The 24,262-nt window shown below is 37.7% G+C and overlaps 1 protein-coding gene and 1 pseudogene across 1 annotated transcript in view; both read left to right on the top strand.

Moving 5' to 3' along the window:
• Positions 1–11,415, top strand: part of LOC127548798 (bifunctional epoxide hydrolase 2-like) — a 55,077-nt pseudogene extending 43,662 nt beyond the window's left edge.
• Positions 11,416–12,761: 1,346 nt separating this feature from the next.
• LOC127548797 (bifunctional epoxide hydrolase 2-like) overlaps positions 12,762–24,262 on the top strand; it is a 63,292-nt gene continuing 51,791 nt past the window's right edge. Inside the window, exons 1-4 of the mRNA XM_051976386.1 lie at positions 12,762–12,959; positions 20,535–20,619; positions 20,776–20,935; positions 22,004–22,194. Of these exons, the coding sequence (XP_051832346.1) occupies positions 12,859–12,959; positions 20,535–20,619; positions 20,776–20,935; positions 22,004–22,194 (537 nt within the window). The 5' untranslated portion in view covers positions 12,762–12,858. The remainder of the gene's footprint in view (positions 12,960–20,534; positions 20,620–20,775; positions 20,936–22,003; positions 22,195–24,262) is intronic.

Raw genomic sequence — 24,262 nt, forward strand, 5'->3', positions numbered from 1 at the left:
TCCATTTGGGATTTTGTTAGCAAAGAACTTGGTGTGGTTGGTTTCTCATTTCCAATATGTAAGTAGTAATCACAAGAGGTGGACTTTGAACAAAGGTTCTCTGGCTCCATCTAAGGTGAAATAGGAAATAGGAGCATTTCCATAATGGAAGCCATGGTTGGAAGACCCAAGGAGGGACAGAATAGTACTGGGAGAAAAGGAGTAGATTTCAGCTCTGACCACTTAGGATCAAAATCGTGCCTCTGCTACTTACTTCCAGTATAATCTTGGACAGGATACTTCAGATCCTCTCTGGTCTTCAGTTCCCTGATTATAAAATGTGAGGGCTTTGATGCTGAAGGTCCTTTCCATTTCTAGACCTAGAACTCTAGAATAACAAAAAAAGCAATTAGGCATCCCAGCACACTTCTGAAACAGGGGGATGATGTGATCAAAATGATGAGGTTCTCAAGATTAGCCATGCAGTGAATGACACCAGTTATGGAAACCTGTGAAACCAGAGTACAGGGATGCAGGTGAGTGTCTTTCTTCTGTAGGAATTTTGAAAAAAACTGAGAATCCCCCTCGGAGCTGGATGGTAACAGAGGAGGAGATTGAATTCTATGTGCAGCAATTCAAGAAATCTGGCTTCAGGTAAAGGTCAAATGATTTTGTGAGAAGGTGGGCAGGGAAGAAAGAAAGGGAGTTAAGTCTGCCTCATTTTCACGGGCTATTCTCACTACAAAAGCCCAGCATATCAGTTCCTCCCTCCTTTTCCCCACCTGCAGGGCACCCCTCAAAAGTGAATATTTCTAGCAGCTTATAAATGTCCCTGTAGCAGAATGTTATAGCCTTCCTTTCTAGTCTTACTGAGATACATTTTCTCAGGGAATTGCAAAAAGGATCAAATAATTCCTCTTCACCGATAATGCTCAGAGGAGTTCTGACTTAGCCAAACTCTCATGGCTAGTAAGTGTCTGAAATGAGATTTGAACCTATTTCTAACTCTCCAACCATGCATCATACATATGCCTTTTATAAAATTTCAAAAAGAAATATCCTCATGGTATCTGAACACATTTCAGACACAAGCACTGGTACTCCCATACCCACACCTCTATTGCTTGTCCCCTCCCACCGAAAGGAATCCTTAAGATATGTAAACAGAAAGGCATTCTGGGAGAATCTGAGTTCAAAAAAGACTTATTTCAAATGTTTGTTACCCATTCTTTACTGGGTAATTACTCTTGTATTTTTTCTTCCCCAACACCTCCCACAAGAATGATGAGTACTAAGGCAGTTTTAACATCAGGGATTCCTGAGTTTGAGTTCCTTCTCTGACATACTTTGGTCATGTGCCTAAAATTCTCTTAACTTCTTAATATGTCATCACCACTCCCATCCCCTAAATTGAAGAGAAAGTGAGAGCCTATCTTAGAAAAATCAATTTCCTCATTAGAAATTCTTTTCACTAGTGAAGTCACAGGACTGATCCCCAGACTCACCCCATTTTGATAATCCCTTCAGAAAGTACATCCTAGAGGAAAAGGAAGATGTTGAGTAGGGAGGAATCTTCAGAGTAATTTATCTTACCCTGAAGAAACACATAGCACTCAAAGTCATGAGCAATAGGAAGCCAAGCCCAAATTCCTATAGATTAACTGCAGGTACTCATGTGTTTGTTTGGGTTGTGTGGCAAATTGGAGGATACAGAACATCCTAGCACCCCGAGTAACAGATTCTGTTGAGTAGACAGAATCTGAAATGTGACATTAATAACTTTACCCTTCATCCTTGAGGGAAGGCCCATTTTGATTTTGACTTTTTATTCTTAGTACCCATAACAGTGCCTAGCACATAATGGTCACTTCATAAATGTTGGTTAGTTATTGACTGATTGATCAGGAGAAAATATCATATACTCTGAGAAAGGGGACCACTTCTTATTTCAGACTTGCTTTCTTTGAGGTTCAGGGTTCAGTAAGAATCATTGGCTGAAAGAGCTTGCTGATTTGCCTTCTTTTGCTTTCCTAGAGGTCCCTTAAATTGGTATCGGAACTTGGATGCAAATTGGCGGTGGGGTTGCACTGGAGTCAGAAGGAAGGTGAGTGTTTGTTTTAAGAAATAAGGTAATGTATACCCAGAAAAGAATAGTGCACTTGAAGTCAGAAGGAACCTGATTCAAATCCCATCTCTGATACAAAACTATGTGGCCTGAGCAAGGCATGTCAATCTTTCTGAGCCTCAATTTTCCTCATTTGGAAAGTGGGCATGAAAATACCTGAAGTACCTTGCTTCACAGAGGGCTTGTAAAGCTCAAATGAGCTCATGTATAGCAGGTGGCTTACAAATTATTAAGCTCTATATAAATGTCATTTATGCTTCTGCAGCTCATTGTAGCATGAAGGTGACTTTGGGCCCTTGAAGTCTCTGCCAGTGGATCATAAACTTTGGCAGGTCCTCTCATGATAGAAAGGCTTTGCATATGCTTCCAGCAGCAGACTACTTTCTTTTTTAAGTCCAGCCATATTAAGTTCAGAGAGACTCAAAGTTCCAGACTGGCCACTCAATGATAAGCTTTGGGAGTATAACAATCTATGAAATACTATTACCATCATTATTAACATCATCATCATCATTTTTTGTCATCCTTTTACAATAAATTATATTGATAGATTTTTTATTTTAGATAGCCTTAATTCTCCCAATATGTAGCCCTTCCTGACTCCAGCATAAAGAGCTAGAAAGAGATGGAAAAAAGAGACACAGTGACACAGAGACAGATAGAGACATAGAGATAGATACACACACATACACACACACACACACACACACACAGAGAGAGAGAAATAAAGAGAGAGAGAAAAATAAAGAGAGAGAGAAATAAAGAGAGAGAGAGAGAGCAGACAATACATTTTTTAAAAATCTAAAAATATATACAATGTTTCATGCTCATAGACCCTCCAGCTCTGCCTTGGACAGGGAGGGGAAAGAAGAAAAAAGATACAATTCTTTGTAATATCGCAACATTCCTTTTTTATTGTTTTGTCATGGTTGTTATTTCTATTTACTTGTTATAATCATTATAGACACAGTGTGTCCCAAAAGTCTTAGTGTGTTTTTAAGTTTTGATCACTTCAATAAGCAAGCTGTACAAAGATTTGTAGGCCACTCTAATGAATTCAGACTCTTTAAGGAGTATCTGTAGTATCCAGTGGTGAAAATGTACATTTAGAATAGCATTATATAATTTTAATTTTTTTCTGATTCAGCTTTTATTTCAGGATGCCAATAAGTTTCTTGACATATTCACTTATTAAATGCCAAGGAGCCACATACTCAGTATATTTTGTTTGGGAGAAAACAAGATAGTTGCAGATAATTCTTTCTTTCACCCACTGGTTCATTGTGACCTCTAGATTCAAACTAGAAGCTTTTAGTCTCTGCCTCTCCTTGCCATACATTGAAACTTTTATAATTTTGGAACTCAAAAGCCATTTTTATATTATTTGTGGGAAAATTCCATGAGACAAGTCATTATCTTTATTTCTATACTACATCACGACCCACAAGTCCAAGAATGAACGATCAGAGTGAATGATGGTACAAAATAGCAACAGGAATTTCCCCTATATTTTGTTTATCATGGTCAGACTCTGGTATTCTTGCCAGAAGGGGTCTTAGTTGCCATCTAGTCCAAAGCCCTCATTTTTAGATAAGAAAATTAAGATCCCAAAAGTTTAAGGTCCTATATGTAGTGAACATCAGAGAAAGTGTATGAAGCTATATTTGAGAATCTTCCTAACAGATGGTCAAGTCTGTGGTTTGGAAGTAGGACTGGATCGGGAGAGTTTTATCATCTTCTAAAACCAAAACTGGGTCCTTGCTGTATTGGGTATGGCAGAATTAATAAAGGAAAATGGAGCTAGAGTTAAGTTGGTGTGTGGTATGGGCAGAGCTTAAGAAGTGGTAGGCCAGGCATCAGACCAGGAAAATTGGTAACAGGGATTCTATGTACAGGACATGGTAATACCCATGAAGGATTTATTGAAACAAATCCTTAAACAAGCCAAGGCATTAGTCACAGGATAAGATATGAAGAAATAATAGCTACAGGAGCAGCATAGGCAGGGGTATGATCACAAAAAGGTATGGAAAACAGTTTCAACAATTCAAAACCAAATTTACCTTTTCTATGCAGATTAGTCTGAGATTTTTATACATCACTTAATTTCTCTCCTGAGCTTTAGTAATGTATCACCAATTGCATATTAAACATTTTGATTTAGATGTCTCATAGACATCTCAAACATATCATATCCAAAACAGAATTCATTCTTTCTTTCCTCCCACCAAAATCTCTTTTTCTACAATTTCCTATTTTCGAGAGGGATACCACCACCAATGATCTAGTGACCCGAGTTAGAAATTTTGGAATTCTCATTTTCCACTTACGTTCTACTACTTTCTTTCTCACATCTGAATTTCTAATCAATTGCCAAATTTTATTACTTTTCCTTCTACAAATCTCTCAAATCAATCTCAAATCAAATCAATCCTTCTTTCCTCTCTAAATGACATCCTTCTCACTTCTTAAATGACCTATTTTTATAACCTTCTACTTGGTCTCCTTGATTCTAGTCCCTCACCATTCCAGTTCATCCTTTACACAGCCACCAATATGATTTTCCTAAGATCCAAGTATGAACATGTTACTTTTCTATTCAGTAAACTCAAATTGTTCTCTATTACCTTGAGGATCAAATATAAAGTCTTTTGTTCACATAAAGATGTTATATGAATCTACCTTTCCAGCCTAATTACATGTACTCTCTTTATATATACTAATTACACTTTGGCCAAACTGGCCTTCTTTACATATGGCATTCCATTTCCCATATGACACTTCATTTCTCATCTCTGTACCTTTGCCCAGGCTCCCCTCATACCTAGAATACTTCGACATGTTTCATCACTCACAACCACAAATTTGGGGTTGGGGGCCCCAAACATAAGTCTGTAACTGATGGGCCCTTTATACTGCCCTAATGTAACCCTGAGGCCCATTTCTTTACATTCCTACCAAATGATACTTAGAGAAATTTTAAACTAAGAAAATGTGGAAAGAAAAGGTATTTATTTTCAAGTATCCTTCCTCCTTCTCCAACTGCTTTTTATACTCTCCTCAGATCTTGATTCCAGCCCTGTTAGTCATAGCTGAGAAAGATATGATTTTCCTTCCAAAATTTTCTAAGAACATGGAAAAATGGGTAAGTATCCTGGGGTTCAAATTCAAGGTGGAGTGGGATGGGAAATGCTTTGTGACAGAAAAAGAACCATTCAAGAGAAAAAAATGCCCCCAGATGGAGTGACAGAAGCTAAGTGAGCAGGTTACCCAGTTACCACAAAGCATAGTATCATAGAGTCTAACCTGACAAAGCAAAGCAGAGAATGAAATAATTTTAAAGTTCAATTGAATCATCTGCCTAGATGGCCATCTGAAGGGCATGTTCCCTCTACACAGGCCCTCTTCCAGTGATTCATAGCAGAGTAGAGGTATTGATGGTCAAGCCTATTTGGTTCAGATTGGAATGAAAAGAAATACCTATAGAATATATAACAGTTAATAAGAGGAATTTGTGCAGTTATATTAGAAGGATATTCAGCAAGGAAAAAATATTGTCGCAGTTGATCACAGCTTTCTTCCCTCTGTGTTGGCCATGCTGATCTACCAGTCAGAGACCGGAGGGAGTAAAAAATGTCCTGCCTCCTTGTGGTCTGTTTTTTCTTTAAGCTACAAGAAGCTACATGAATTGCTTTAGCTTAGTTATCATGACTAAGCTAACTTAGTTGAGCCAATTAAGTATGGAAGATATTTTCAGTATCTTTTAAAGGAAAATTTACCTAGCCTACATGGATGATATTGCTTCAGCAAGAGGAGGTAATCCCTCTCTTGAAGATTATACCAGTGGATCACAAACTCTGATGGGTCCTACCAAACTGGAGAGGTTTGGAGGTTAAACTGGATATATGGTATAGATTATGCATATTATGCAAGAGTAGCTCATGGCCAATTGGGATGTGGAGTGCTCAGGAAATTTTCTGTCCTAAGCAACTCACAAAACCCCAAAGAATCATTTACTAGGATGCACCACACTATATTTTCTTTCTGTCTCCTCAGAGTACTTCATAGAGTGAATGTTCAGGAATTTCTGTTGACTAATCTAGGCCAAAATCAAAGGCATAGTATCATAACAGATACTGGAATCAGGAGGGAAGGAAGAAAGGAAGGAAGGAAGGAAGGAAGGAAGGAAGGAAGGAAGGAAGGAAGGAAGGAAGGAAGGAAGGAAGGAAGGAAGGAAAGAATAGATGAATGTGTGATCCTCCCAATAGTCCTGGAAAGAAATTGCTATCGTGGTTCCCATTTCATATATTAGGCAACAGATAAACAGAGGTTACATGACTTGCTTAGGATCATACAGATTAAAAATGTCTGAGGTCAAATTTGACGTCAGATTTTCCTGACTTTGGGCTTATTCTTGCTTCACCTAGCTTACCTTATGTGCTCAGGGAGACCTGAGTCCCACATCTGATTCTGAATACATCACTGGCCAAACTCTTAATCCCAGGCAACTCTGAAAGACTAAAAGACCATCAAACGGTCTTCATTGGTAGACTGAGAGCTCTCAAATCTATTGACAAATAACCTTTTGCAAAACAATGTGGTTTGCCCATTTAATCAGCCTGCATTTGTTATCTACCCAGAAACTGCAGGAAAGGGAGAAGGGGCAGTTAAGTAAAGTCAGGGATTCACTTTCTAGTCTTTTAACTTAGTAGATAGAAAACTGACTTTGAAGGCAGGAGTTCAAATGCTGTCTCATTCTCTAGCTGTGTTATCCTGTAGAGGTCCCTTAGCCTGTATTTGACCATCTATAAAGATGACATAATAATGTTATCTACTCTATGGCATTGTTGTAAAGATCAAAGGAGAAAATGTACTTTACAGACTTAAAAGTGCTATGTTATTTTATGCATGCTAATAATAATATTATGATGATGACTTAGGGCAAAAACCTGCTCCATACTCTATTGAAATTAAGACCACAAAGTATAATAGTAGTTGACTGGTATACATGGTTTAAAGATAAAACTCCACATATTCTCCCCTCCATTACCTTCCACCCTTATCCTGCTTTGAGAGACAAGATATTATGTTGTTTGTTTTTGGTTGTTTGTTTTTTCAATTGTGTCCAACTCTTTGTGTAGATACTTGTTAAATATTAAGAGGGCTCACCATTTTCTTCTCTAGCTTATTTCACAGATGAGGAAACTGAGGCAAAAGTGACTTGCTATCTATGTGTATCTTAGGAGATATTATATTTCTCCTTCAGGGTCATTTCATATCAATGGAAGAATTTACAAGGAGACAAAGCTAGTGTTTTCATAACGAAACAGCACCAAGATCTAGGAGGGCAGGTCTCTAACTAAATTCCTTAAGAATAGGTGAAATCACAACTCCTCTTATCAGCATCGGGTTACTCTCAGCTCTCAACTAATTGCTTCTATGCAGAAGCCAACAGGTTTATTGATCTATAAACTCACTGTCTATAACTCTGGTTACTATCCATACTCAATAGCAACTGTCCTTTAGTTCTAGCTCCCACTTCTGTAGTGTGGTATCTCTGTAGTCTTCTGCTTTCCCACTGGTCATTGACTCTTCTTTAGGCTGTTGGCATCTTTTTATTAAAATTATACAAAAGTGGTGAAATGTCAGTACAGAAAGCATTTAGAGTATAGATGTGAAAAGCAAAAATGATTACATAATGTGTATATAATAAAGTTCTGCACACATTGAGATAACCTTGATAGAATGGATACCACTAAGTTAGTTTACATCACATGAAGTCCTATTTACATTGGAGAAGGGCCATCTTGATTTAAGAAACTTTTACTCTGATCTGGAAACCTTAATTTTCTTGGACAATTTTTAATCTTTGCCTACGAGGGGAAATTGTATAAACCCACACTTGGTCAGAGTAATACAGATAGTAAGTATTTGAGACCAAACTTGAATTTGGGATTTCCCTGACTCTAGGTTTGGAACTCAATGCTCTGTGATACCACCAAGCTTCCTGACTCCAAGACTAATGTTCCATCCATTGTGCCCCCTAACGTGATTTTATACTTTAAGTTGCAAAAGACAGTCAATGCCTAACATAAAAAAATACTCATTTTGAAGGGCATTTTTCTTTCTTTTCCAGGTGTTTTGTTCTGTGCTAGGACTTTACAAAGAAGAACCTTAGCCAGGTTCTTTCCCAGATCAACTTTGTGTGGCTCAAAATTTTCCATCCTCATTCATATCTTTTGTGATCAGAAATCCTATTTGCTGCAACAAGTTTAGAACCAATCTGAGCCAAGTCACAGATAAAAAGAAGGACATAGAAATTTATGGACAGAGATTGTTGCTGTTATTATTCAGTCGTTTTTGACTCTTTGCAACCTCATTTGAAATTTTCTTGTCAAAATTATTGGAGAAATTAAATATTTCCTTCTCTAGCTCATTTTACTGATGCGAAAACTGAGGCAAACAGGGTTAAATGGCTCACCCATGTTACACAGCTAGTAAGTGTCTGAGACCAGATTTGAAATTTTCTGACTTCAGAGCCCATGTTCTCTCTACTGGACGACCTAGATGTCTCTTATGGAAAGAGATACATCTTTTCTGAAAGCTAGGTAGGGAAATACTATTGAGGAGGAGAACTGTAGAAAGAAGGTCTGTCTGGACCTGAGATACTGGAATAAGAGTTAAGACTTAATACAATAGATACACAGTCTATTTAATGTCAAATGATGCTTGTTTGGACCAAATAAAGAAAGGTATTCTTTGTGAGCAGAAATGTTAAACACTATTCTCACAATGAAACCTAAATCAAATTAAAATGTAGTTTAACAAAACTAATAAAATTATAAAACAATATAGATAATATTTATTTGTGGTTTTCTAATTAAATATTTCTTAGAATCAGTTTCTAATTGAGTTTGACACCTCCAGTCTATAGAGACTAAAAAGGAATGTGCCTTGTACCAAACTCACCTGCCCCTGTCTTCATTGCCATTCCCATAGTCAGGAATGCTGATTTATGCTCAACTTATGCATTCAAAGATAAAATGGTTTCCTCTCATGTTGATGTTTCTTTCTTTCAGATCCCCAACCTGAAACGAAGAAATATTAAGAACTGTGGACAGTGGATTCAAATAGAAAAGTAAGGAGAGCTCCATAGGTGGGATTCCTTGGGAGGTATCTCTGGGGTAAAGAGAAAGAATACTGGATTTGGAGTTAAACACCTCCTTTCTTAATCCCATCCTACTCACTGAATTCAGATCCCAGATCTAACGCTGCCTAGCTGTGTGACCCAGGACAATTCACTTTGACCTTTCAACAAGCTTCAATTTCTTCTACTAAAATGGAAAGGTTTAGATTAAGTAATCTCTAAGATTCCTTCCAATTTTAATGTTCTATGAAAATTGGCATAATATTGTTTGCATCACTTGGTTGTTGAAAGGATCAAGTTAAATAACAGATATCATATGCATAATGTGTGATATAGGATGTCCCAAAAGACATTTGGGGTGTGGCAAGCTGCACTAAGACTTTGGGGACAACCTGAATAAAGGGCAGTTTGATCATTCATTCTGAATAGGATTCAGTGTATAAAATTGTAAATTCTCTGTTATTACAAAATTTCATTCAGTCATGAATTATCTTGACTTTTGTCTTAGCTGTGTCCAATTTCTGGCTTTACCATTTCCCCAGATTCCACCTGGGGCAAAGGGTACCAGCAGAATTTTTGACAGCTTGTGTTTCCCTTGCAGGCCAAAAGAAGTGAATCATATCCTCATTGAGTGGCTGAAAGATGTGGCCAGGAATCCTCTGTTGAACTCTATGCTCTGATGTTGAGTATGTGTGTGTTGGGGGGGGGGTGGAATCCTTTGAACACCTCTGTTATTTCATAGGGAAAGAATATTCTTATTAAATATAGCTTTCTCTTCCATCCGCTCCCTTTAACCAACAGCATTATATTAAGGCCGATGCACGAGAAAGGCAATAGTGCTTCCTTCTCTTCTTCCTACAGAAACACCAACCTCTGTGAGTAGGAAGGAGTAGGAGCTGCCTTACTAGAGATTCAACTGGCCAGTTGAGCAAACACAAAACTTTTTTTTCTTTGTGTTCTTTTCTTTTCTTCTTTTCTTTCTCTGTGGACAGAGGGAATTTATCCTCACCTGTGAGTTCTCTGCCCAAAAGTATATAAGGTTTGATCACTGAGGTTTTGCAAGATATTTTTAGGTTTATGGGCAAGGACTGCCCTTAAATCTAAATCACTCTGGCTCTCCTTGACTGACCAACAATGGGTCACAGGTCAAGTCTCAATTGGTCATTGTGCCTTGATTGACTCAGAGTGAATGTAAATAATAATTGTTTCTGTTTTGACCAGAAATCCTGAGGTTCTTCTTTCATATTGATTTTTTTGGTACTAGGTAAAAGAGGCCATTCTTTGCCTCATTTCTGACTTAGATTAGTCACTGAATGGGTCTTGCCTCTGTCACAGTGAAGCTTGTTAAAGTCTTTAGCTTAAAATGGCGAGTTCTCCCTCTGCATTCAATTTCCAATCTTCCTGATCTGTATCTCGCCACTGGACCCAGATGGCTTCAGAGGAGAAAATAAGACTGGTGACTTTGCATAGACCTCCTTCATACCCATCCAATTCACTTGCATGTCATGGCATCACCTCCCTGATATCACGGACCTCTTCGAGAATAAAGGACAAATAACAACAACTATAGCAAACACTACAGTTAAGGGTTTCAGTTCTGAAAAAAAAAGAAAAAGAAAAAAGAAAAAAGGGAAGTGAGCCAACCCATGCTTTATTGGTGCATTTGATGTTCACATTTACTGAGCAAAAATAGAAAGCAACTTGAATCATTCCCATAAATATTTTCTTCCTTGTGATAACCATTAGAATAGGCCATAGTTATGAAATAATAGTGATTTAATTTAAGGAGTGGGATTGGGAAAGAATAATCATTACCAACTGGCTCAGAAATCAGAAGGTCCTGAGTTCAGTTGCAGTTCAGTCACATAGTAAATGAAGGGGATTGGTAACTTATCCAAGTTTTCTGAACCTTATTCATCCACTGAGAGTTGAACTAAATAATCTCTCTAGTCTCTTCAATCTCTAGTATGACTGTATTGATCAGCAAATTTAAAATGGGGCAAATTTTTCAAGACAAAGAAACAGCTAAATGAGTAAAGTCTCCTGATTATTCTTGAAGTGTAAAATGGGGGAAGTAAAATTGATGTTTCTGCTTTGAATGTTAAATAATATTGCAAATTAATTTGTTAATCATGATTGTGACTACAATAAAAAAATTTTAAAAGACACAATGACATTGGATTTACTTCGTTTAGGAGGTTAAGTAGATGATAGCTTGGAATGAAATCAATGATGATAGGCCCAATAGCAGAACAGATATTTTCTGTGAATCTGGGTTAAAGGAGAACCTTATGGGCTGCAGTTTTGGTTATGGGAAAGCAGAAAACAAGTGGAATGCAAAGGAGAAAACTTGCAGATTCTGGAATTCATGTCCAGCAAAAGGAAGTAATCTCAATTTTCATCAGAGGTTGGCCTGGCATTGCTCAGAACTCTATTTAGTAGCCATCTCTTCAGGACTTCTTCCAAGCTACTCAGCTTGCTCCTGGCTATCCTCTGGGTAGGGACTGGAGGGCCATGGAAGTTCAAGTTGGGCATCTTAATTGTACTGTAATGGCAAAAGCAGGGAAATTGGGTGGTACCATAGTGCAAAGAGCACCAGGTCTGGAGCTAGGGAGAGTCTGAGTTCAATTCTAGCCTCAGGCACTTACTAGCTGTGTAACCCTGAGCAAGTCACTTAGCTCTGTTTGCCTCAATTTCTTCTAAATTCTCTAATTTTCTTTCTAAATTTTTTCTCTAAAATGTAAGATATGGTAAATTAGTCCAGTATTTTTGCCAAGAAAACCGCAAATAAGATCACAGAGTCAGACATGACTGGGAAAAAAAGACTGAATAAATCTCAATTGCAGAGAAGGGACCTATCCACATGAGTGAAGGAAGTTTCTTCCCCAAGGAACTTTTTATCATAACAAAATCATAGATTCATTCTGTGTGGCAGTACCCATCCACAATAGGTAGGTACTGTGTCTCTAGTCTGTTTTGATTAGTATAGGGACATTTTCTAGTAGAAACTCCCTACCACAAATGCAGATGAATCAGTGGGGCTGAGGGTCTTAAACACAATCCAGTCCTCTCTATCTAATTATTTTTATTAAATGTTTACCAGCCTATGGAATACTCCTTGAAATGTGTAGGTTTTATAGACGGAAGGTGAGAGCGTGCCATTGGGGACAGGACTAACCTGGGGTCCTTAATTCCCAGGCCCAGCACTGACCTTCTGCTCTTTCTGAGACCCAGCATTTTTGTCCTCCCTCTAACTCGAAAGGTCTCCTACTGGCTTGCCTGAAAACAAAGGCGAAAGTATAATAATAATAATAAAGGGCTTTTGTAAATCAGCTGAAAAGGAAAACTCGCAAGAATTGTTCATCCAGTCCTTAGGAGGTGACATCGGACCCTGGATTACCACTCGGAACTTTTCAGGAGAAAGAGCCCGGAGTTGGCTTTGCCCACGTGGCTATCCTACAGGGGGCGGGGCTGGGCAAAAGCTGTATAGTAAGAGTGGACAGGGGCGGGCTATGAGGACAGTGGCAAGGGGGCGATTCACCGCGGAGAAATAGAAGAACGAAGTGCTACCCATTGCTGGAGCTCTGAGCTCGGAGTAGCGGCAGGGATGGGGCTGCGCGCGGCTCTGTTCGACCTCGGCGGAGTATTAGTGCATAGCTCCCCGAACATCATCTTCAGTCAGACGGAGGAAGCTTTGGCCCTGCCCAGGTAGGGAGCGGGAGGCTATCTCGCTTGCACGAGTTGTCTGCCGGCCTACGAAGCCCGGTCCCTGAACTCCCGATCACGCTGAAGTCTGGGCTGCGCGTCTTTCCGCCGCCTCGAACATCCCCTTTTCCCTTCTTCCAAATAGTCGAGCACAGGAGTGGCAATCCAGTATCTTAAAGGCCCCGCCCCCGAAACGCAAATCAGTGCACTGCCACTTTAAGCTAAATTATACTTTGAAGAGTTTGGAGGATTTGTGATTTGTGGTGATTTAAAAAAATTTTTTTAAAGCAAGATTAAAAATGCAAATAACTCCTTGATTTAGATTAAGGACAGGGAATGTAAAACTACTCAATAAAGAAAAACAAATTGATCTTAAAATTCTTCCCCCATTACAATTGCCATCTCCCAACGTGCTTTGTCCATATTGATCATCTAGATCTAAAATATGTTGGTTCCTCGACTCGGTATTCTTCCTTTCCTTCCAAGTTAAGCTCAAATTCACCCTCACAGGGACGTTTTTTCCTAACTCCTCAATTTCTAGAGTCCAGTCCCCCATTAAGTTGTCTTTATTTTGTATGAGTTGTATTCCCTGCCAGAATGTAAACTCCTTGAGGGCAGAAACTATTCCACTTTTGTTTTTGTATCTCCAAAGCTTAACAAAGTGTCTGGCACAGGGTAAGACCTTAATATATGTTTGTTGATTGACTTATTAATAGATGTTTGTTGATTGGCTACTAAGTTCAGGCCACCCTATTTGGTGAAAGTGAAGAGTTGGAGCACTTGTACATTTTTGCTTCCAGACTCAATGAATTAGAAAATTGGAAGTTCAGTCCAGCCTAACACATATAGGAAAAGTATCTAAATGTGTGTGTATACGTATATATGTATGTATGTATTCGCATACCCATATAAATACACATTTATGTGTATATATGTAACATATACAGTGAGCACACCTATCCCAGTAGTCCTATCCACTTTTGAATGGCTCTAATTACTAGAAATTTTTTCCTGACATCAATACTATCTTTGCTTCATTACAACTTCTACTCATTGCCAAATCAATCTAACTTCTCTTTCGGGACATTTCTTCAAATATTTGAAAGCTATTATGTCTCACCCCCCACACCTGGAGTCAGGAAGACCTGGTTCAAGTTAGGCACAGATACTTAGTAGCTGTGTAAGCCTGGATAAATCCCTTAACTTCTGTCTGCCACAATCTCTTCACCTGTAAAATGGGAATAATAATAGCATTTACTTCTCGGGGTTGGGGTGAGGGTACAATAATATTTGTAATATGCTTTGCTAATTTAGAAGTTCCACATCAACATTATTATCCTTTCTAACTAAGATAATATTTGTAAAACATATAACACAGTGCCTGGCACATACCAGGTACTTAATAAATGTTTGTGCCATTCCCAGTGCCCCAAAAAGGACAAAAAAGAAGGAACAATTTAGTACAAAAAACAGTATATCCAAAAAGATATATATCATACATAACATTTTGCACATCAACTTTCACCTCTGCAAAGAAATAGGAGCATGTGCTTTCTCGTATCTCTTCTTTGGGGCCATATTTGCTTATTATATAGTATTTGGTTTTGATGTTGTTAATCTTTCTATTTACATTGTTGTAGTCTTGATGTGTATTATTTTCCTGGATGCATTTCATTCTGTATCAATTCATATAAGTCTTCCCATGTGTTTCCAGATCCTTCATATTCATTTTTTTCTCTTAGCACCATAATATTCTATTATATTCATGCTGTACTAAGTGTTTATCCTTCCCCAATCTGTGCAATTCCTTTGTTTTATGAGTTAATAAATTATGACTAAGAGAGAAGTGAAATGATATGCCCAAAGCTCCAAGGTTATTAAGTGACAGAACTGAGACTTAAACTTAAAGTGACAGTCACTGAGTCCTCAGCACTGTACATTAGTCAGTAAGCATTTATTATGTTCTTATTATTATGCCTATTATGCCAGGCACTGTGTTAAGTGCTGGATGTACAAAGAGGTGAATGATAGCCTCTGATCTTGAGGAGCTTGCAACCTAATGGGGGACAAAGCTATATATAAGGAAGCTAAAGGGGAAAAGGGAGAAACAGACCCTGCCCAAAAGTAGAGCTTGATAAAGTCCAGATAGATGGCCTAGATGTGTTCCAAAATGAAAGATCTTGGAGAAAGCCTCTGCCCTCCACTCCCTCCAAGCAAAAGGAGAAAGGAGGCACAGGGTATAGAGACGGTGTTAAGGTCCAGGATTGATGTGATCTTGCAGAAAGATGAAATATGTAAAGGCTTTGATTAAATCTAGAGTACATTAGCTGGGTCAGAACTAAAGAGATGATGGCTTAAACAGAGCTCTGCCCTGTGTGTTGTCATTTTTCGGTCATATCTGACACTCTAAGATCTTGTTTCACGTTTTCTTGGCAAAGATACTGGAGTGCTTTGCCATTTCCTTCTGTAGATCAAATTACAGTTGAGGATACTGAGGCAAATGAGATTATATGACTTCCCCAGGGTCATACAGCAATGATGTGTCTGAAGGCATATTTGAACTCAGGAAGATGAGTCTAAATCCAGGCCTGGTGTTTTATCCACTGTGCCACCTCACTTTGGGGTCAAGAACAACATATCCATGCTTATATAATACAATATATATTTAGGACAAGGCAATGGTTTAGGTCCAGTGTTGAAAATTACTTTTACTGACCCCAATCTTCCCATAAAATTCACAGCCATTCATCCATCTTTTTAATAAAAAATATTTTACTGGTGTTGCTAAAGAACCGAAAGCAAATCAAAAAACATTTTTATTGCCTGTTGAATGACAGTCTTTCAAAGACTCAAGCATGGTATTTATGTATATGTCTCACCATTCCCCCTACCCAATCTTCTATTCTCCTGGTTATCATTCCTACTTCCTTCAACCAATCTCACTATGGGAACAGTTTTCAGTTCTTTCTTCGTCCCAGTCATCCTTCTTTATATGAGCTTTGCAGTATTCCGCAAAATGCTTTTGCAGTATTCATTAGTGCCATAATCACCAGTTCACCATGTACTTCAACTTGTATTTACATCATTATTCTTACTCATCAATTACTCCTGTGACCAAGAGCTTTTCTGGCATGATTTAAGACTGTATATAACTTGATAGAATACAGCAAAGCACAGTAACTCCCAGGACCAATTGTTCATGACCTTGAACTCATTTGTTGTGTGCTAACCAGCAGTGGAGTTACACATATAGTTGTTCTTGGGCATGCCCCTGAGATTCTGGCAGTTGAAGATGCAATTACCATAGTAGCAGAAACTGACAGCATCTGGAGAGAGTAGAATCCTTGTTGGGGACCTTGACCTGGTTAATGCTTCAAACTATGTCCTTTAATTTGGCATGTTTAAGTAAAGAAAGGCTTGAGAGTTTCTTTGGAGCTGCCAAAGTGATTTTCCTACAGCATAGGTCTGACCATACCACAACCCCAGTTTCTACTCCCTGCTGGGCCCCAGTACAATATACTCTTTAGTCCCTCTATTACCAGGTTTACTTACCGTTCCCAAGATGGCAAGAGACAACTCAGGAAACTCTAACACTTCAAAATTGGAGTAGTCCATTGGTTTACCTACCACTAGGATTGAGATTAGAATCTCCCAAGCAATGGAAAGGGCTTTTGCCTTTGCCTTGATTGCTGACTATTGAGGGATGATTGGATTTCCTGTCTTAGAAATCACAGGCAAGATAACTCCTAGACATCTAAAAAGCTGGAAAATTTAAACCTGGAATATCCAAGTATAAAAGTTTCCAGAGAAGGGGAGAATCCAGAGAGAAATCAGATAAGGAAAAAAATGATTAGTTTCCAGAAGGGGGACATGAATGGGGAAAGCTAACTTCTTAGAGAAAGAGTAGGCTAGAAAAATGAAATTTTTGCTAACTACAACAAACCCTGATCATTTACAACAGGCATTAATTCAATACCTACTTTGTGCCAGAAGTTGTATTAAGCATTATGAGTACAAAAATAAGAATGACATAGTCCCTGCCCTCAAAGACATTATGTTCTACATGGAAAGATAGTATGTACATCTGTATTTGTTCTATATACCATATGTGTAAAAAATAAATAGAAGGTAACCTTAGCAGTTGGGGAATCAGGAAAGGCTTTCTGTATTAAGCCATATTTGAGCAGAATTTAAAGGAAACAAAGGATTTTAAGAGATGAAAATGAAGAGTGAATGCATTCTGGACACCTAGGAGAGACTGGGCAAGGAAGTAATGATAAAAGATAGAGAATCATTAATGAGTAACTGCAAGAAATCCAATTGGGTACATGAAAGAGAGTAATGTATAATAGTGCTAGTGAAGTAGATTGGATTTGAAAGGCCAAACTGAAGAATTTATATTTAATGCTAAAGGAAATAGAGAGACTAAAGAGCGTATTGAGCTGGGGCAGGGCAGGGAGTGTAGGAGCTGGGGTTGTGGGGTTGATATGGTCAAACCTATGCTGTATGAAAATCACTTTGGCAGCTCTAAAGAAGATAGATTGGAGAGAAAGAAAACAATAGAGTCAAGGAAGCAATTAGGATATTACTTACAGCAAAGGCCTAGCAAGAGTTGATGGAGGCCGTATGAGAAGAGAGAAGGGGACAAAAGTTATTGTGGAGATAGAAATTATGAGACTTGGTAACTGATTAAATGTGGGTAATAAGGAAAAGTAAGGAGTCTGGGAAGACCCTGAGTAAATGGAAGGATTATAATAACCTTGATAGAAATAAAGGAATTAAGAAGAAAAGTGGGTTTAAGAGGAAGCTAAGATTTAAGGAGTTAATGTGCTAAATGAGTCCACAGATGCACCAATCAAGTGTATCCTATAATGAACCTATGTACCATATATAGCTACAAGCAGCTCCATTCTAGAATTCTAAAAAGATTTGAACTGGTAAAGTACTGTATTTCTAAATGCACATAATTGATAAATCAACCTATGCAGTCATACATCAATTACATGTATATAATTGTATGGATTATTTGTGTCTGATCTATAGTAGAACCTTCTGAATTCATATTTATCTGATCATCCACAGTCAGATACTTGATCTTGACCCCAGGAAAAATGAGGATTGAGAGAAAAGTCATCAGATGTAGCCATACATCTGGAGAGAGCAGTTTTAATTGAATAATAAGGTTGTTAAACCAGAGAATCAAGTAGTGAAGAAGAGGGTAAAGTGAGAAGTGAAGATACCTGTTGAAGGCAACATTTTCAAGGTATTTAGCCCAAAATGGGAAAAGCCTGTGGATGGAAAGGTCAAGGGAGGAGATTTTGAAGATGGAAGAGATATGGAAATGTTTATAGGCATCAGGGAAGCAACCAGTAAGCAGTGAAAAATTGAAGATAAGTGAGAGAATAGAGATGAGAGGGGACAACCTATTGGAGTTGAGAGGATGAAATGGAATCATTTGGCAGGTAAAAGGATTGATCTTAGCAAGGAGAAAGAAGCTCAACTTCATCAGGTGGAGAGGAAATAGTTATAGAATAGTTATATGCACACATATGTGTTTGTATATGTGTGTATACATATATACTTGTGTATATGTGTATAACTTTATATATAAATAGATGCATATAAATATATAGAATAGAATCACCAATTATATCTGGGTGATATGAGATAAGGAGGAGGGGAGAAGAAGGAACTCTTGGTGAATGGCCTCAATTCTTCCACTAAATATCAGGCAAGATTCTCATTTGAGAAGGTCAGATTAGAGAAAGAGTCATTTAAGTTTTAAGGAGGGATGAAAAGGCTCGGAGGAACTTCTCTACTGAGTTGTTTAATGAATTAATTTAAGAGGTTGCTCAGCAGCAGTGAGAACTCCATTGAGGTTATATAGCATATATTTGCAATGGGTTCATTCAGGCCCTTGGTATGATTTTCTCTACCTTTGTTTAGAAGCAAAGGCAACAGATTCTGGGAGTGATCTAAAGCTGAGACTGACAGGGTCCAATCAACCATAAGGGAGCAAGAGATTCAAGAGAAGACAACAGTACAGAGATGACTTGGTTACTGAAGGGATCAAGATGTAAAAAGAAGGAGAGACTGACTAGTGTAGGGGCAATGACTTAGGAGAGAACTGAGGAGTGGAGGGATTGGAGGTCATGGTGTGTGACTTGCCCAGAATTATACAGCTAGTCAGTATTTTAAGAGGGATCTGAACTGGTCTTTCTTACTCAGTACCATCCAGTTGCAAAACAAATGTTTTCAATATGTTACCACACTAAATATCCATTATCTCCAAGTTATGAATGAAGATTTGAGAAGGATTAAGTCTTAAGGCAAGAATTTTTTTAAAGTGGGCACAAGATACAATGTATCATCTGCTCCTGGAATTATTCCAAAGATATTTTTAGTGAGCCTTCTTAGGGTATATCTATATCTCGATACTGTAAACCTTGAGGATAAAGAATAACAACATCAGGAGATGTTGTCCCATCACTTTTTCCCTCTGAATATGTCAAACCAACATAAGGACAAGACAACATCAGGGATAATAATAATGAGCTGATATTTTAAGGTTTACAAAGTATTTGCAAAGTATGTTAGAAGCCTCAGTTTACTAGCTATGTGACACTGGGCAATTCACTTAATTTCTATTAGCCTCAGATCACTCCAAGACTACAAAGGTTATAGATCTTCTCAGTAGAGGGAATTCGCATGTGAATAAAATCACAGGTTCTTGGCATGTTTATGTTTCTCGAAAGAAAAGAATTTGAGATTAGAGATGCATTTGGAGTGGTTTGCCATTTTCTTCTCCAAAGTTCTTTCCTTCTCCCAATCAAGGGATCCTGGGCTAGTCATTTCAGTTTGCTAAGGATATAAAATAGCTTCTCCAGCTCTAAATCTCAAGTTTTTGTGAATCTGTTTTAAATTAAATTAAATTAAAATTTCTTAGATTATATGCATACATTTACTTTTTTAATTTTGTTATTATAACTTTTTATATACAAAACATATGCATGGGTAATTTTTCAATATTGACCCTTGCAAAAACTTCTGTTCCAATTTTTCCCTTCCTTCCCCCCACCCCCTCCCCTAGATGGCAGGTAGTCGCATACATGTTAAATATGTTAAAGTATACATATATTTGCTTTTAACATATTTCCATATAAGTCATGCTGGGGAATAAAAATCAAAACAAAAGGGAACAACCTCAATGAAACTTTTTAAAGAAACAAGTAGAGACCTCCAACTCTTTCAAAATACAGTTGAAGTCAGGGTAGTATAATATTGTGGATTTTCAAAATCTAACAGTGTTTGGCATAGAGAAGACACTTGCTAAATGCTTGTTGAATTTAATGGAGGAAACTAAGGCAGAGGGGGAGGAAATGACTTGCTCTATGACTATACAGTGAGGTTTTGGAAGAGTGGGTTTTAGAAACCAGGTATCCTGAACTTCTAGGACAGTACCATTTCTAGTATGCTATGCTTACTGTCCATGAGAATGAAGTAGAACCCACTAACTAGCTGTGACTTTAATATTCTGAATATTCATTCATCTTTTATTTCTTTGCTTGAAACGTCTAGGGGCTTTTTAAATCAAGCTATCACTCAAGAAGGCCTTGATAGCCCCTACCTGCGCCTTATGACAGGAGAGATCACATTTTCACAGGTAAAATTTCCCTGGGGTAGATACCCTGCAGTGAGATTACTGGGTCAAAGAGTTGAGTTGTAATCCAGAATGGTTAGACAAGTTCTTCACAAGCTAGTATATTAGTGTGTTTGTTTTTTTTCTCTCCAGCATTGACTTATCTATTTATTTTTATAGTGGGTTCCTCTCATGGAAGAAGATTGTAGGAAGCTTTCTGCAGCCTCTGGTTTCTGCCTCCCAGAGCAATTCTCTATAGAGAAAATCTTTGAAGAGGTGATTTCAAAAGGAAAGATCAATTATCCTATCCTTCAGGCTGCCATCACTTTGAAAAATAAGGGTAAGTTCCAAATTCTTTACACTTTCTGTCTGAAGATCACCATAAATACTTAGAGACATTTAGTCCAAAATGAAACAAAATGCTCTTTGATATCATAAATCAAAGACTTGAAGAAGCTCAAGAATCAGGTTGTGAACTACACTAAGCCTTAACAAGGAATAAATGCAAAAAATAATATTGATATGCTGATGATTTCATTCATGTAGCGACTCCCTTCATGATGCATATCATAGCCTGTATATTAGTTCATTGTTACAAGATCTTCCAAAGCTCAGAGAGATTAAAGGGTTGATCACACAGCTATTAAGTATCAATGTCAGAAGTAGGATTTGAATTCAGATCTTTCTGACTCAAAATTCAAGTATTTGATCCACCACACCAACTTCAAATTTGATGTTTCAGATTTCTGTTTTAGAAGTGCAGTGTTTAATTTGTGAGTTGTGAGACCTGAATTCATCATTGATATGGGATGGGATAAAGTGGAATGCTTTTGCACATAGGTATGCAGAATTCTATAACCACTCCATTATATTTTAGGAGGCAGGCTATGAATATACTATCCCATTTTCTTATTTTCTCAGAACAGTACAGAAATTTACCTTCTATATTTCCATTCACTTCAAGAACTGATTGGCTTCGTTGTGACCACATCCAGGAAATAATATCCTTATATCTGTTTCCCCAGCAATAAATTAGAGAAACAATCCTTAAATCCCAGAGCAAGGGTTATAAGTAAGTTTGGTATGTTATGGTGGAGTACAATGCATTTCATCTAAATAAATGAGAAGATTCAACTTATTTTCATACTTATGACAGGAGGATTACAGGGGGAAAGATTCTAGATTATTTTAAGGCCCACTTCAAACCTAGACTGTAGTTTTGAGAACTGAAGATATGGGAAAAGAGCTCCAGAAAAGAAATTGTGTTAGATAGCAGGCTAGACATGCTATTACAATGCACCTCAATTTGGTTCTTTTCTTGTAAATTAGATGGCATCTGTGTGGATAGTTTTGATCTTTTCAAAAAGGCATTTGTGACAATTGTTTCATATTTTTTTTTCTCTTTTAGGATATAAAACCTGCATTCTTACCAACAAATGGTTGGATGATAGTCCCCACAGACATACCATTGCCCAGGTAGCATGTACCATAGGAAAACACTTTGACCTAATGATAGAATCATGCCGCACTGGAATGGCCAAGCCAGACCCAGAGATTTATAAGTTTGCCCTTGAGGCATTGAAGGTGACACCACATGAGGTAATTTGAAGTTTCCTTATTGCAAGAATATCTTAATTTGAGCAGAAAGGTGAGTATCAAGCAATGTTGGAAGATTAAAGAAGCTAAAGCAAAGCTGGGAGAGGAAGGTGGGAATGGAAATACAGAAGGAAGGAAAAAGATAAAAGTAGAATAAGGAAAAGAGAGTAGGGCCTCTCTAGAGTACTTTGCTCTTACTCTGAGTGACATAGGGTAGGAGAGGCAGAGCAGCTGAATATTGGAAGGTCTTATAGGTTGATTGCAGATTGCAATCAAGGTTGATAACTGAAAAAGCAAAATAACTTTGAAAAATACAGTTGACATATTGCTTACTTTCTAATGCATGTGGGAAGGAGCATTAGGGAGAAAAAATATTTGAAACTCAATTTTTTTAAATGCTAAAAAATAATGTCTAAATAAATTTTAAATTTTTTTGCATTCTTCTCAAAAAAAAAAAAGAGAAGAAAAGAAAATTGGATTGGAACTCTCATCAAGTTGCCAAAAACACCAAAAATGGAAAATGGCCATTGTTAGAGAAGTTATGGAACAACAGGCTATATATTTTTTTCTGGCTAACCATTTCCCTGTTGATCTTAGCTAGACTGGATTTGTTCAAAAATTTTTTTTCTTGTCATTAAAATTTTCCACTTCATCTTCTATAGTCCTCTCTTTCCCTTGTTTACCCATGAACTATTGCCCTAATCACAGATCTGAAAGATAATTTCTTCTTTGCTCTTCCATATTCCTATGATGTCACCCTTTATGTCTAAGGCAAGTACCTTTGGGGGGATTCACTTGCCATATAATATAGGAGTGTTTCTTCTGATGCTGGGTTTTTTGGTACTCTCTCCTTTATCCTGCTGTAGGTTTCTGTTTCAATGTTTTGTGCATTTCTCAGGATGGATGAAGTTAGTTACTGTAGTTTCTCATTAGATTTCTTGATCGTTATTCATTCTGGTGCCATTTTAAAGTTTTTGCCAAAGTAGATATGTGGAAATCAGAATGCTGCATCTGTTCAAATAGTCATCTTAGGCAGAAGGCAATTCTTATTGATTTTCAAGCAGCATAATTGAATAAAAAGAAATCAGAGGAGAGGTAATAGGGTACATTTATTAAAGGGCCAACCTTGGACTCCAGAAGCTCAAGTCCTTAATTTGATATATTTTAGCTGTGTTATCAGGGGTAAGTCACTTAACCTGTAAATGTTCCAGGTAAATTTCTAATTCTATCATTTAAAGAGGAGTTGGCAAATATGCTTAGGAGAGGAATCTCCAAATTTCATACTCTATCCTCTCTGCTACCTAGCTTGGCTAGTTTAATGAGGAAACTTTGTTAAGTTATAAATAACCTGAAAGTTTCCTGAATGGAGGACATTCCTCTAAGTGGGAGCTCCCCATGAAAAGGATTTTGGGACTCTTTCTTGTCTTTACTTCTGAATTGTATTTTATCCTGGAAGGGATTCTGGAGGAAAGGCCTCAGGTGGTATGCTATCTTGAGAAGATTGATGGATTTGGAGGTGGGGTAATCTGGCTTTAAATCCCAGTTCTGCTTTTTCCTGGCTCTGTAGGCCATTTTCCCTTGGCCTTAGTTTCTTTGCATTTTGCAAAGAGAAAGTTGGTTTAGATGTCTTTGGGACCTATCTCAGTGGGAATTCAGGATCTTGATTATTATTTTCATAAAAAAAATAATTTCTGGTATGTTGAGAAACCTGTAAACTTCCAGGTCCTTTGTTAGAAGCATATATGTATTAGATCCTGTGATAGAGCCTGAATTAAGACAATGGCTTTCATGTTTGATTGGGAAAAAACAACACAAAAGTTCATGTGGCTGACATAGAGATGTCGGGGTTATAGTAGCATCTTTTTCTGTTGGAAGATGAGGGAGACAGAAAACATAGGGGTCATTTCTGAGACTGACCCTGGTAATGGTGAGGATGAAATTATATTTTATGTGTGTGTATGTATGCATGTGTTCATGTGTATATATGTGTGCATATATGTATATATGTGGGTGTATATGTATATAGATGAAGAAAAATATATACACACACACCTGCACACATATGTGTTTG

This window comes from Antechinus flavipes, chromosome 2, assembly GCF_016432865.1.
Source record: "Antechinus flavipes isolate AdamAnt ecotype Samford, QLD, Australia chromosome 2, AdamAnt_v2, whole genome shotgun sequence".
Lineage (NCBI taxonomy): Eukaryota > Metazoa > Chordata > Mammalia > Dasyuromorphia > Dasyuridae > Antechinus > Antechinus flavipes.